Below are 13417 nucleotides of genomic sequence, written 5' to 3'. Positions count from 1 at the left end.
AGGCTGTTTTTATTGGTTGTGCTGTACTTAAAAATTACCATTGTACCAAATTTCAAGGTTCTAGGACAGCCGGAAGCATGCCATAGCTTTTTCAGTTTTGGCAATTTGTACGGAAACACCTTTTTTAGTGGCTGTGTCTTTTGATTGCATTAACTTAGAAGTTGGTTTTTTCAATGCTTCAAGCTACGAGCTTCAAGAGGTAGCAGATCTGAGTATTTGACATTAATAATTTCATCATGCCTCCACGAGCTACTATGATAAAGGGTCTTAACAGACTGCCTACCTATGGCATTTTCCACTAGCATGGCAGTATTTAACCAGACCAGACCCACATTGCTTATGTTTTTAGAATTTCGATGCAATCTACGAGTACTTACTATTAACTGCAATTTACAATTCATGTAAGAAGCTAAATTGTGGAATAAACCATTATAGATAGAACTCGAGTAGACATTGACGAGCAAGCAACCACAAACCACAATCATATTGCAAGTTTCGTAATAATACACTGTTGAAGGGTGAATATAGTTAATTTTCGTTTTAACCGCCGCCGTTTGCCGATATTGACGAAAGAGATGATCACTGGAAGCAATCCACTTCCAGTTACAGGTATTAAAGGTCAGTTGTTATCCATTTTGTAGCCAGACACCCTACAAGACAAGTGTCGAACATACAATGTTGCGGATATAGACATAGACGGTTAATCCATACATATGGTGGCATCAGTTATGGACAGGAACCAATAATGGTTTTTTTCCGTTAACACAAATTTTAACCAACGGACACTACTATTTTTTAACTAATAACACTCATGTTCAGATAACTGATGATCATAACTCATGAACGGTCAGCTATAAGGCATTGAATCCTTGCTGTCTATTACTGGGTATGGGTACTGACTACAGATTCTTAGCTTACTTCATCTTTAATTAATCTTCAATTTAGAACAGTTTCAATAACTCGGTTTTAGTTTGCAAAATCTAAACCCGGAATCTGACCTTTTCACCTTACAGCACGCAATGCAGGTATATTAATTTTCGTTTAGTATTAATAGTACAGTTGACCTTGACATATGTTTGTGATGCGCAGGTAAAAGGCAGAAGTCTCAGCATCCTCGTGATCGTAGCCTCCATCTCTATTATAAAATTACCAAGAACCTGTTATGGCCTCGACGAACAATTAAAAAAATTCGTATTCAACAACAATGGATTGGGTACATATAGTTTTGAGTAAGTTAGACTTGATACTTCTGTGAACTTGAAATCATATCTTCTGAAATTAGCTACACAAACATTTAACCGTTACAATATACAATTGTTCTGCATCCATCATATTTTATGAAGAATATAAAAATGTACAATTTTAAAGATGTTGCAACTCCTGGTTACTTTTTAAACTTCAAACATTTTGACATTTTTTAGATACAAAACTCAAGATGGTACATTTAGAAAAGAAGATGGAGGTATAGTCCGGAGCGCTCATGGGGATCATCTAGTGGTGCGAGGAGAATACGGATACATAGATCCAAGGGGACAACGATTTTCCTTGCAGTATATTGCCGACAAAAATGGTTTCCAACCCCAAATCGACGACAGCATCAGATTTAATGACAGAAGAATCTTTTAGGGAAATGTCGGTGTCAGAATAAAAGTTTTTTTTCAAACCTTTGTTTTATTATTTCGTCAATTACCTACCTACAATTTTATTGGATAAGAACGCTTACTTTGGCACTTTCAGCAGTAGTGAAGTGATCTGTATTGACGTGTCTGTTTAACATAATAAATATTTAGATTCTGTTGTAATAGTAGATATACCAATTTGATATCACATTTGATTTGGAACCAAAGTTGTGTATTCAAATTCTTGAACTAAATTTCACTTTTGTTTCGATCCACGAATGGGCATTTTATTACACCTCCTAACATTTTATATTTATTTTATTGTTAGATATTTCACAACAGTAGTTGTTTTTTGCTAGCAGTTCAAACCTTTTTTCAAGTTAATAATACAGTTTTTGCTGAAGTTTTTTAATAATAAAAAACAACAGTACCGGTAACTTAACAATGATTATGACAACGTTCTATTTCATGACATTGATTGTAAGTATACTGTTAAAGTAAGTTAAATGTGTGGATACGGATAAAAAGTAGGTAAGAAGCAACTTACCTTCTCTAAAAACCACTTCTTTCACTAAGAGATGCACTCATCTCTATGATTTTGTATATCTGTCAAATTTCAGACCTCTAGCGCTAGTGGTTTGGTAGTGGTGGCGATGTGCGTTGCCAGTCTGTCAGTTAATCATAGTAGGTACTTTTCAGGAATCTGTGCTTCAGTCGGCAATATCCGAACCCTCATTTTGTTCCCCCACCTCTGTCTGTCTATAAAGACCTTTTTTCTCAGGCACGCGGGGAGGTATTATAAAGCAGAAACTAATATAATATACTCAGGTCTGCTACCCCTTGGAGTAATAAAAAAAATAACTCTCTTAAGTCAGTTTTTTATAGGTACGTGTATAAAGATTCTTAATGGATTTGTTTACCACCTCATGCATTATCAAGTACTTTGTAGGCCCTTTTAGTTTCCTCTGACATTTAAAGCCCGGGGGTAATTAGATAGGATTACAAATACGTTTCAAATGTCTATATTTAACCCTTGTAAGTAGATAATTCGATTTAAAAAAGGTTTGCGAGTTCAACTTATGAGGCAGCTGGTTAAGTTTACTTACACCTCATACGCGGTTCATAATTACACTGCTATTTTAGGTACATCTCAGCCTTATAAAGCCAAGTGATGCCGTCATTTACACATAGTAAGTGGTGCTGATATTATAATAGTGCGGCTCATGTTTGTTTTTTGACACGCTAAGGTCAACGCTCACTTTGTGTACTTGCTTTTAGCGAAGATGTCGAACTACGGCGAATATTTCCGAGCGAATTTCCACAAGATACTGTTAGGAAAAGCGGGTCTGTCGATGCTGAAGTAAGTGCATTATATATAAATGTCTTGTATTATACCTATATACATGGTAGTTATTATACTAAGAGTACATGTAGGCTAGGAGCGCAGGTGAATCGAGTAGCGAACTAAGAGCAAATATTTTACTAACGCTAAATAGCATGTCTCATTGCAGAGTGCATTCTTATATCAAATTCATGACCATCACTCATTTATAATGATGCTGACTAACTCAGTTACTGATTGTTACTTGAACATGTATGTTATTGTATGATAGATATTTATGACGAGTTGGGAACAATGAGCCTAGCCACAATTGACTGCACTACTATACACGCTACTTTGCTTCGTCTGGTAATTCGATTATGTCTAAGATCATTTTATTTTATTATTTACTTGCCCGCGACTTAGTCACCGAAGAATTAGTTTAAATATTGCTATCGCACATGAACTACTCAATTTGCTGAGCAGCCCGTCTGGCAACTCTTTTTTTTAATTAGGCTGTAAAAGCAATCAGAGGCTAAAAGTAACAGTTCGTTCGAAGAACAGAAAATAACACAATTTTGTCTAAGTTTACATATGTCAATCTCAATGTCAATCCAGAACATAATTACCTCAATATCAAATTTCATCAAAATCCATTTAATAGCTTACATGCAAAAGAGTAACAAACATTCTTATATCCTTTCATTCTAACAAAATTTTGCATTTCTAATACATCCCTATCTACTAGCTGTTGCTAGCGACTTCATCTGCGAAGAATTAGTTTATCGCGCGGTAAATATATATATAATATTTTTTTTACATAGAACTGACCACGATTGACCCCTATCTCACCTGATGTTAAGTGCAGATGAGGCCAAATGTGTGTATCTCACTGGTTCAGTAACAGCCTATTCACTCTAGCCTTTAAGAGCACTACATTTCCTAAAATACAAACTACCCTACGCCTTTGTCAAATTCTCAAGCTACGAGTATGTCTGTCTACCTATACTAAATTTTTCATCGCAATCGGTTGAGTACTATAAGTGTCAAATGGTAACAAACAAAGATACTCACATTCGCATTTATAATATTAGTTAGGATTAATATCCTACATATAGTAACTAATATATTTGTAGTTAGTATAGTTACCTACTAAATTAGTAACTAATGTAAGATAAGTAAAAAGATATCAGTCATTGTAATTTTTCAGCATCTAGGGCGATACGTCGAATTGGAACATTATTTTAAATATCCTAAATCCAAGTTGAGCAGTCATTTCGAGGAACTGACGTGTTACGAAGAAAATGGAAGGAAGGTAAAAAATAATTCACGTTCATCTTCTTCAATGTTTGTATTCTTACCTATGAAAAGATACAGGTTATAAAAATTGCATGTTTTAAATTTCATTCAAATCCATTGGAGCTGTTTTTTCGTGATGGATGGAGTGACAAACATTCAGATATAGAAATTTGCGTTCTTGCTCTAAAACTTATACTTCTTTTGTCACAGCTTTGCAAGCTGGATTTGAATAGATATTCCTTCGACGAAGAAGCTTACTACATGTCTTCGCAGCCGAACAGCCACGTCGACCGCCGGAGGGTGTACTGCATACTGCTGATATGTTTCACCGAAGACGAACTAGACAGAGTTGTTGCGTCGTTTTAAAACAAATAAATATATGATATAACTGTAACATTTGGTATAATTCCATAAATAAATTAATTTCCAAAACTCAGCACAAAAGTGACCGAGTCTTATTTGTGTCACGTCATTTGCGCGTAGAAACATACCGTGTGAATTGGCTTATAGGGCTAAGGAATACAAAAAACATATACATTTGTATATTTTTTAATTTCATTGTAAGAACTATTTTTCGATATCTTCGCAGCATAGAGCATTTATTGCATTTATCTGGTGACTCGGTTTTGAAAAATTGCTGCAGCGCATTTTTTATGACAATTACAAAGATAAAATAAATAAAAACACGCTTTTGACATATTAAGCTTGTATAAAAAAGGTATTTTATACCTACTAGGCAGTCTCAACCTTTGTATGTCAAGCATCCTATTTGTTGAACCAAATAAAAATGTATTATTATTATTATAAAAGGCACCATCCAATAGGTCATTTATCAAACTCTTTTAAGCTGTAAAGGTAGAGTCATTCACGATGACGCGTACCGTGGTTCTTATTACAATGTCATTATTAATGTCTAATTTTGACAAAATCACGCGTCTTCGTGGATGGCACTAGGTATAAAAGGGTGAATTCTCGGAATTATTACCTCTTTATACAACTAAATGGCATTATCGTTGTGATCATTACTAAGGTTGCAATGCAAAGTTCCATTAGCAAAAATTGTATGCACCAAGCAACACGTTTTCCGCATCTATTTTAATATTATGCTTGGGCAACAAAATTGTTGCTTTAGCAAATAAGAAGATACTCAATATAAGATAAAAATGTGACAGCATGCGTATTTTAATTTTATTCAGGACAACATTTTAATACAGATGCTTTCATAAAGCTAAGAAATTATAATAAAATGATGCGAATTACATAATTATGTTAATCGAACTAGCTACCTAAAGATAATTTTATATCGTCAGTGCAAATGTAAAATCGCTAAAGCGCTTTAGCGATTTTTACCTTTAACTGATGAACGATAATGAATATTTTATTAATTACAGCTTAAATCTACATGGGTTTAAGTTTTTTAGTAAGAGTATACGAACAGATACAAAGTGGGATTGGCAACATCACTCAACTTGCTCTTAACTACGTGGGTACCCTTACTTGAGCATATCGATTATATAACGTTTTAAACTTTCATGATTTTCACTCATAGTCAAAATACAACACACAGGACTTATAACGCTAAACACACGTGTAATATTTACCTCGACGTTTTGACGTTTCGTGTCGTCTGTAAGCGTGACTTGTTGACGTTGTATTTTGACTATCGATCATTATAGCTTGAAAAGTGATACAAACCCCAGAATATTATCTTCTAGTAACAAAAACAATTATAGTTAATAACAAAAACTTAATGCTCTCTGCGTTCATTTAATCGCTTTTACTACAAAGATAATATGAAAGATCTAAATTACAGATAATCTGTTAATTAGCACTACCTAATTTATACTTAATTTATCTGGTTCATAGATTCTAATCACGTTTCCTGAGAAAAACGTTCTTTACAGACAGACAGACAGACGGATGACAAACAATCGCATGTAAACTTTTTTTTTGAGATATAAAACCAAAAAATCACCAATTAAACAATGTGGATACCAACTAGAATAAATATTTTTTTTAACGTGCGCATATTTGCCTATGAAAATTATAATAAGTTATTTAAATATGCACTAGCCTGATAGCCACCCGGATCACTGAACAATCGTAGGTTTATATGCAAATACAAGATCAGGTTTGCGATCTACCGGTCAACATGACAGGTCTAACAGATTCGATTACAGCACCCATTTGCTTTTGATGTTCAATCTTTATCGTTTACGCCCTAGTGATAGTGATACATCAATAGCTCCACAGACAATGGGTTACATAAGGTAATCATACACCTTCGTTGGTTTCTCCCGGACACGATCGGTCGACAGTTGTTCCGATCTGATCACAACTGTATTACAAATCTCATTCCCATGACCAATGGGCGGTTCGATGTTACAGTCGCCCACTGGTTAAGCGACGCGCTATGAACCAACTACAAAATTTAACAATGCATATTTACAAGGCGTTTTAAAATTAATTCGGAAAGTTTTATCCGATGGTTGGTTTAATTAGATTGCTTGAAGACTGTAGTTTTTGATACAAAATGTAGTCACGTCCTTGACGCGATATACTTTGAATACCTAGGTTAGGTAGGAACCAATTGATAAAAAAGGACTAAACTAATTAAAACATTTACAGAAGTGTTTAGTTGAACTGTAAGTGACAATCCTAGTCAAACAAATAGCGCAAATATTTGTGATTAACTTTGTGAAGTTATACTGTCCTCCTTACCAGTATGGTTATGGCAATCATCAATTACACAAACCAATGATTATGGATTAACGAAAAAAGGGAATGGTTAGACTTTTTTTTGTGAGTGTTTTACTCGTATGCACCAGTTTTCCGTTGTAATAAAATAAAGAATTATTACTATTAATTACAAACCAGGCAGGTACTAAAATAGTTATTTGTGCAACAAGAGAGCAAAGTTGTTTTTTGTTGCGAGTGTTGATTTTGAATCCCGAGTAAGCGAAGGATTCTATAATTGAATCACGAGCGTCAGCGAGTGATTCTAGGTTAGAATCCTGAGATCAGCAAGGGATTGAAATACACGAGATGCAAAAAAAACTTTGGTCTCGTGTGACACATACAATTTTTCACCTCAGCAGCGAGAACATAATTTAAATGTAACATAAGAATAAAACCACATATACCTACCTGTTTACAAAACAAACACATTTTTTTAAATAAAATCCGATTATTATCAAATATAATAATTACATTAAAAACCATAAAAAGAGTCCAGTAGCTACAATACAAATAGCATACTCATAACATGCAATCTTAACTTCTTGTACTAATGTCACACTTATTTTTTAATACTGCAAAAAGCCTCATCTCGGGTAATTGAAAAGGTTGAACAATTAAACCTTTAAATATGATTTTTATTAAGATTTACATAAACATAAATAGATTTGTTAAAAAATCATTCAATTTAACAAATAATAATTATACTGTAGAGGCAGTATACGGAATTCTTTTATAAAAAAAAAAACAAGAGAAGCGGCTTTCGTGCAACGAGGTTGCATAAGTACTTTATTAAAAGATCGGGACAATTTACATTTTGGAAATATTTCGATATATTTTTAATACCAAAATTTAATTTAAGTTTGTAATCGACAAATTTGATCCTATCTCTTGCTTTTTTCGAGTTGAAGTGAAATGACAGATCAAAGTAAAGTTCAAATATTTGGAATTCAGTGAGTAGACCCAACACTGTACTCAGCATTTAAAAAAATAATTAAAAAGTTACTTTGTCTCACGGAGTGAGCAAAATGCGATTTTGCTCACTGATTTCTCATAGCAAAACCTGCCTGTTTGAGGTGCTGAGGTGAAAAGGTTTTTTTTTTAATTTTCTTTACCATGATTTCGGCCTGGTTAACGTACACACTCATGCAAAATTATAGTTTTCTAGCACTAACAGTCTCTAATCTAAGCCGCGAACGGACGATTGGACGGACATGATTACAAAAGAGATTTCATAGCTAAGTGAATTATTCAATTCAATTCAATTTATTTATTTTCAGATAATTTATTTATTTTATTTAATAATAATGAGTAAGTATTACTTATTTATGAGAATGTAGGTGGTTTTAAAATACAATATTTATCATAACTCCAAATTCCATAGTTAGGTAAGCGGTTGATTCATGTTCCTTCTATATGACCACACAATAAAACCCAGCGGTCGCTTTATTATTGACTAATCGAATAGGCATTTCAATATTTGCAAAATTATCGCTGACATATTGCATCAATACTATCTCAATCATCAGTCAAAGGCGAGCTTGAAGAAAATTTAATGGGTTAGTTATTTAGTAGTAGTATAATCTGTGATATTAACACGTGGATACGAAACATTCAACATTTATTGACGCTATTATAAAATAAAACCCATCTTGTAAATACCAATGGCGCAATCAGGCCATTTATAAAAACATTTATAGAAAACTAGCGAGCAATTGAACTTGCTACCAAATCTCGGCATCAACGTTACATAAGGTGTGTGTCATCGACATTTGTGTCGCGTAACCTTGTGAACCTTGTACTACATAACGTTATTTACAATGTTAATTTGGTTTTTTTTATACGACAGGAAGGCAAACGAGCAAGTGGGTCTCCTGATGGTAAGAGAATACCACCGCCCATAAACATCTGCAGCACCAGGTGTATTTCAGATTCGTTGCCAACCTAGAGGCCTAAGATGGAATAGGTACCTCAAGTGCCAGTAATTTTACCGGCTGTCTTACTCTCCACGCCGAAACACAACAGTGCAAGCATTGCTGCTTCACGGCAGGATTAGCGAGCAAGATGGTGGTAGCAATCCGGGTTAATTTGGGTGACACTCTTTCCCAGCCCGGATAACACCGACATGGAAATACCGGCCCTGTTTTTTGTGTACACGCCCTTAGAAACTGACAGGAGCTTCTATAGGCGTGTGACGAAAAACAGGGTCGGTATTTCCATCCCGGTATTATCCGGGCCGGGAAAGAGTGTCACCCGTTAGTTTTAGAGCCATCGTGACTTTGTTTGAACTTATCACGGGTCTCTTATAAACTGACCTGGAATTGGATGTGGCAGATCGCAAGGAAAGCTATGGGTGTCGGAGGTCACCGGGCGACTTCGGTCGGTATCGGCAGAAACTTCGGGTGATGTAACCCGACCGGTCGGGCCACCCGTCGCCGGTGCAATATGCTGATGATAGAACCTTAAATTTAAATAAGCGTTCGCAAAATTTTGCAATAGATTATTCCAGCAAATAAGTGGCAAATAAGAAATGAATTTCCCTTTATATTTTTAAGGTTTCGTACCGCATGTCTGTTAGTCTGGCCGTCTGTCAAGATTATTTTTCTCAGAAACGCGTTGAGGTATTTATTATCTCTTATAGCACAACCAATAAGAAAATTAGTTTTTTTAATATCTGTCTGTCTATGTTATTAAGCATCTAAAATGACCTTTACTGTACAGATTTTTGGGCTCTGTTAAGACTAGATATTCATAGATACCTATAAATTTGCGCGGAACCCTCGGTACGTGAGTCCAACTCGCATTAAGCCGGTTTTTTACTTCTTTCTTTCCAATGAATTCTAAACGACAAATAAAATAAACACTGACATATAAATATGAATATGTATATTATTTACATATACTATTTGCTAAAATAATTGTCAACGAAATTATTTTTTAATTTTAACAATATTATTTGTTTCACCGCTAAGAATACAAGTATTTCATTCAAATTTTAGCGGTGTTATGTTTCCATTAAAACTTGCGAGAAAAACAAAAATAATCCCAAAAAAAGAATATTTAATATGCCCGAATAACTCGGTTTGTCCATCTATCTGTCTTTCTGTTATCTCTTCGCGCTTAATACAAATACAAATCATTTATTGCGGACTTTTGAATCCATAGTGTTAGTATTTACAAATTATAATCTTATCTATGGTTAGTATTTATAATTAATTACACTAAACCGCCGAAACGATTAAGATGAGATTTGGTATGAAGGTATATAGTTATACCGGAAAATTGCATTATTTTCACGGACTCGTGATAAACTAATGATATCCTGTTTCGCACCATTGACTAGCACCATCAATGGTGCAAATGACACTGCTACTTATGTATCGTTTTCACCACTGCTGGTGTGAACAGTACATAGCAGTGTCGATTGCACAAAATTAGATTTAAAAATATTTGACATCATCGCTACCTACACAATTATTTCATTCAAATGGTATTAGTCTAAACTTCACCGTATTTATGCTAAAGCTTCAAGACTGTAGACCTGTTTAGTAGATACCAGTTATAAATGCAAGATATGTACCTAAAAACTGCAACTTGCGTTGTCAACCTATTGCGAGAACCTTTTAACACCCGCATGATCGAGTGTCTAAATTAATGTAGAAGAACAGAGGAATGTGTTATGATCAATCCTCTAAAAACACCCATTCCTTCAATAACAAATTGGACACAAATTATAAACACCTTAAGACTGTCAAACTGAATTTTGAAGTTCAAAATTGCAATTCACTGCAACCCTCAAGTACTAAAATGCGACGAATGTTCCTGCTAAAGTACACCACATCGAAATTTCTAATGCAAGTCGAAGGAAGGACAGAAATGGTGTTTGTCTATGAGACGGTACAGTTTTGCTGACTGCACTGCGTCTTGTGCTGTCTAGGGCAATATTTGTAGAAGCGCCTCATCACGGCGGTATTGTAATCCAAAAGAGATTCATCAATATTTACCACTAAAGTGTGCAAAAGTCAAAAACTACTGCGCTTAGTAGTTGTTTACCACAGAAATTTAACCTAATACTATAATTTAGAGGACAATTTATTAAATGTTATGTGATTGCGCGGTATGACTTGAATAAGATTCAAATTCAAATGTGAATAAACGCAGTTCTGCCAGGCAGGTGGCACCACCTTATCGATATTTTCTTTTATGTTAGCGCGTCAATTAATATCACCGACGGAATTTCAGCAATTCAATTTTTTGATAAGAGATCCGATACGATGAGAGAGTTTCTTGTGACCAAAAAGTTACAATGTGACCAAAAGTTTGTCTCTTGTTGAGGACAGTAGGGATTTAATTTTGAATCAGGTTCCAGGAACAAGCTAATCACTTGCTCTTGGTTTACTCACATACTCGAAAGTTTAGTTGATGCGAAAAATTCATAAACCAAATGCTTTTCCGGAGGAATATTTCAGAAAAAAACTCATTTGTGACCTACATCAAGCCTATTTCAAGCATTCATAAGTACCAAAAAAAAATATACCTCGTTTAGTTTCTTGCTGGATTCTTCTTGGTTTTTCCCAACCAGTGGTAGATTTTTTTTGACATTCATAAGTGCTTGTTATAGCCTAAATTGAATAAAGATATTTTGACTTTGACTTTGATCTATAAGTATTCATGTTTTCTTGTGCATTTGTTCTGCTTCTACATAACATGCTATGACGTAATTTACATAATTTTAAGGGGAATTATGATTATTAAATAGAAACCGCGAACATAATTAATATTTCATGTCTCTAAACAATCAATTAGTGTCACCGTCAAACTATGGCTTGTGACACGAAGATTCATTTGCAACATCGGCGTCTCATAATATCATGCAACAATAGATCTAATAAAAAAACCTCGCACTCAGAAACAAACAACACATAAACATTAAACTGTTAGGTTTGTCATACCTATACCTATTGCACATAAAATTATACTGTCCGATAAACGTTTAGTAATGAAATATTTCCATGCAGAAAAGTAAATTACAACCTTTTGAAATTCCTATTAACATTGACATTTGTACTCTGATTAGACATTACTTAACAAAACGTTCTACGGGTCATGCCATGTCTATGCACGCGTACACACGCGAACAATGCTTGTATGTATGACCGTTCACTAGCCTATCGCGACAGATGCTGTGTCTTGTGCTGTAGGGTAATAGAAGCGCCTTACGGCGGTGTTGTAACCCGGCAAGAAGAAATATATAAGAGAACCGTTAGGAGACGTAATCATCCCACAAACTTGCAGTTCTTTGCAGACGACAGTCGCCAAAACAAAACCCAAAAATGAAACTGGTCAGTACAGTGAAGTGTTTATTTGTACAGTGAAAAGTTATTGAGAAGGTATTCAGAGCACGATTGGATTTCAAAATTATGCCTTTGATTTCAGTTGGTGATTTTTGCTCTGGTTGCTGCAGCCTGCGCAGCTCCTCAAAACCAAAACGATGTGCAAATCGTCCGTTACGACTCCGATAACTCGGGATTAGGTGCTTACAGTTTTGCGTAAGTTCACCCTAGCAATACATCATTTCTTTCAATTTTATTCAATTCCTTTTTGGTGAAAGCACTAAACTTAATTTTGATTAAACAGGTGGGAGTTGTCGGACGGTAGCAAACATGAGGAGCAGGGGCAGCTTCAGAACCAGGGTACAGTGAACGAGGGCATCGCAGTCCAGGGCCAGTATTCCTGGGTGGGACCTGACGGTGTCACGTACATTGTTAGATATATCGCTGACGACAAGGGTTTCCAGCCAACCATTGAGCAGGGTCCCGGAGGAGCAGTGCCTGGTGCGGTTGTTGCGTCTCTCTTGGGATAAATATAGGTTAAACTATGTTAAGTGACTGTACATAGCCGAATTTATGAAGCTGTATATAATATTTATATACTGATTCAATAGAATAATTGACAAAAGATAAATCGTTTTTTTTTATTAATATTAATTTTAACAATGCAATAGGTACGTAATGATGCGAAATTTAAAAGCAGAGTGTTATGTTTTCATTAAAACTTGAGAGAAAAAGAAGAATAACCCTTATGAACATTACATAATGCAAAAATAACTCTGTCTGTCCGTCTATCTGTCGTTCTGTTATCTCATCACGCTTAACGATTTAAATGAGATTTAGTATGAAAATATTTAGTTATCCCGGAAAATGCATTATTTCCACGGGCTCGTGATAATTGGCAAGCGAAATTTCAGACAAAAACTAGTAAAAATAAGTAGCTATTGCTACGCACCCGACGCGACCTTATCCGCGCTAATATTTATATTGGTTATTAAATATTCAAGACTGTAGTTTAATCCCTGTAGATTACTTTTGAATTATTCAAATAGAACATTCTATTCAAAAGATATTAAGAATTTAAATTTTTCTATCTAATCAAAAATGAAAAG

At 34.9% G+C, this 13417-nt stretch overlaps 1 protein-coding gene across 1 annotated transcript; it reads left to right on the top strand.

Moving 5' to 3' along the window:
- The first annotated feature begins 1881 nt into the window (after positions 1-1881).
- On the top strand, positions 1882-12939 carry LOC141433323 (uncharacterized). Its single transcript, XM_074095309.1, has 7 exons — positions 1882-2099; positions 2763-2809; positions 2898-2979; positions 4151-4255; positions 4450-4539; positions 12412-12524; positions 12613-12939. Exons 1-7 carry the CDS (start codon positions 2064-2066, stop codon positions 12836-12838), a joined length of 699 nt encoding a protein of 232 aa, XP_073951410.1. The 5' UTR covers positions 1882-2063; the 3' UTR covers positions 12839-12939.
- Positions 12940-13417: the final 478 nt, after the last annotated feature.

This window comes from Choristoneura fumiferana, chromosome 12 (genome assembly GCF_025370935.1).
Source record: "Choristoneura fumiferana chromosome 12, NRCan_CFum_1, whole genome shotgun sequence".
In the NCBI taxonomy this organism is placed as follows: Eukaryota; Metazoa; Arthropoda; class Insecta; order Lepidoptera; family Tortricidae; genus Choristoneura; species Choristoneura fumiferana.
This window is presented reverse-complemented; position numbering and strand designations above follow the sequence as displayed.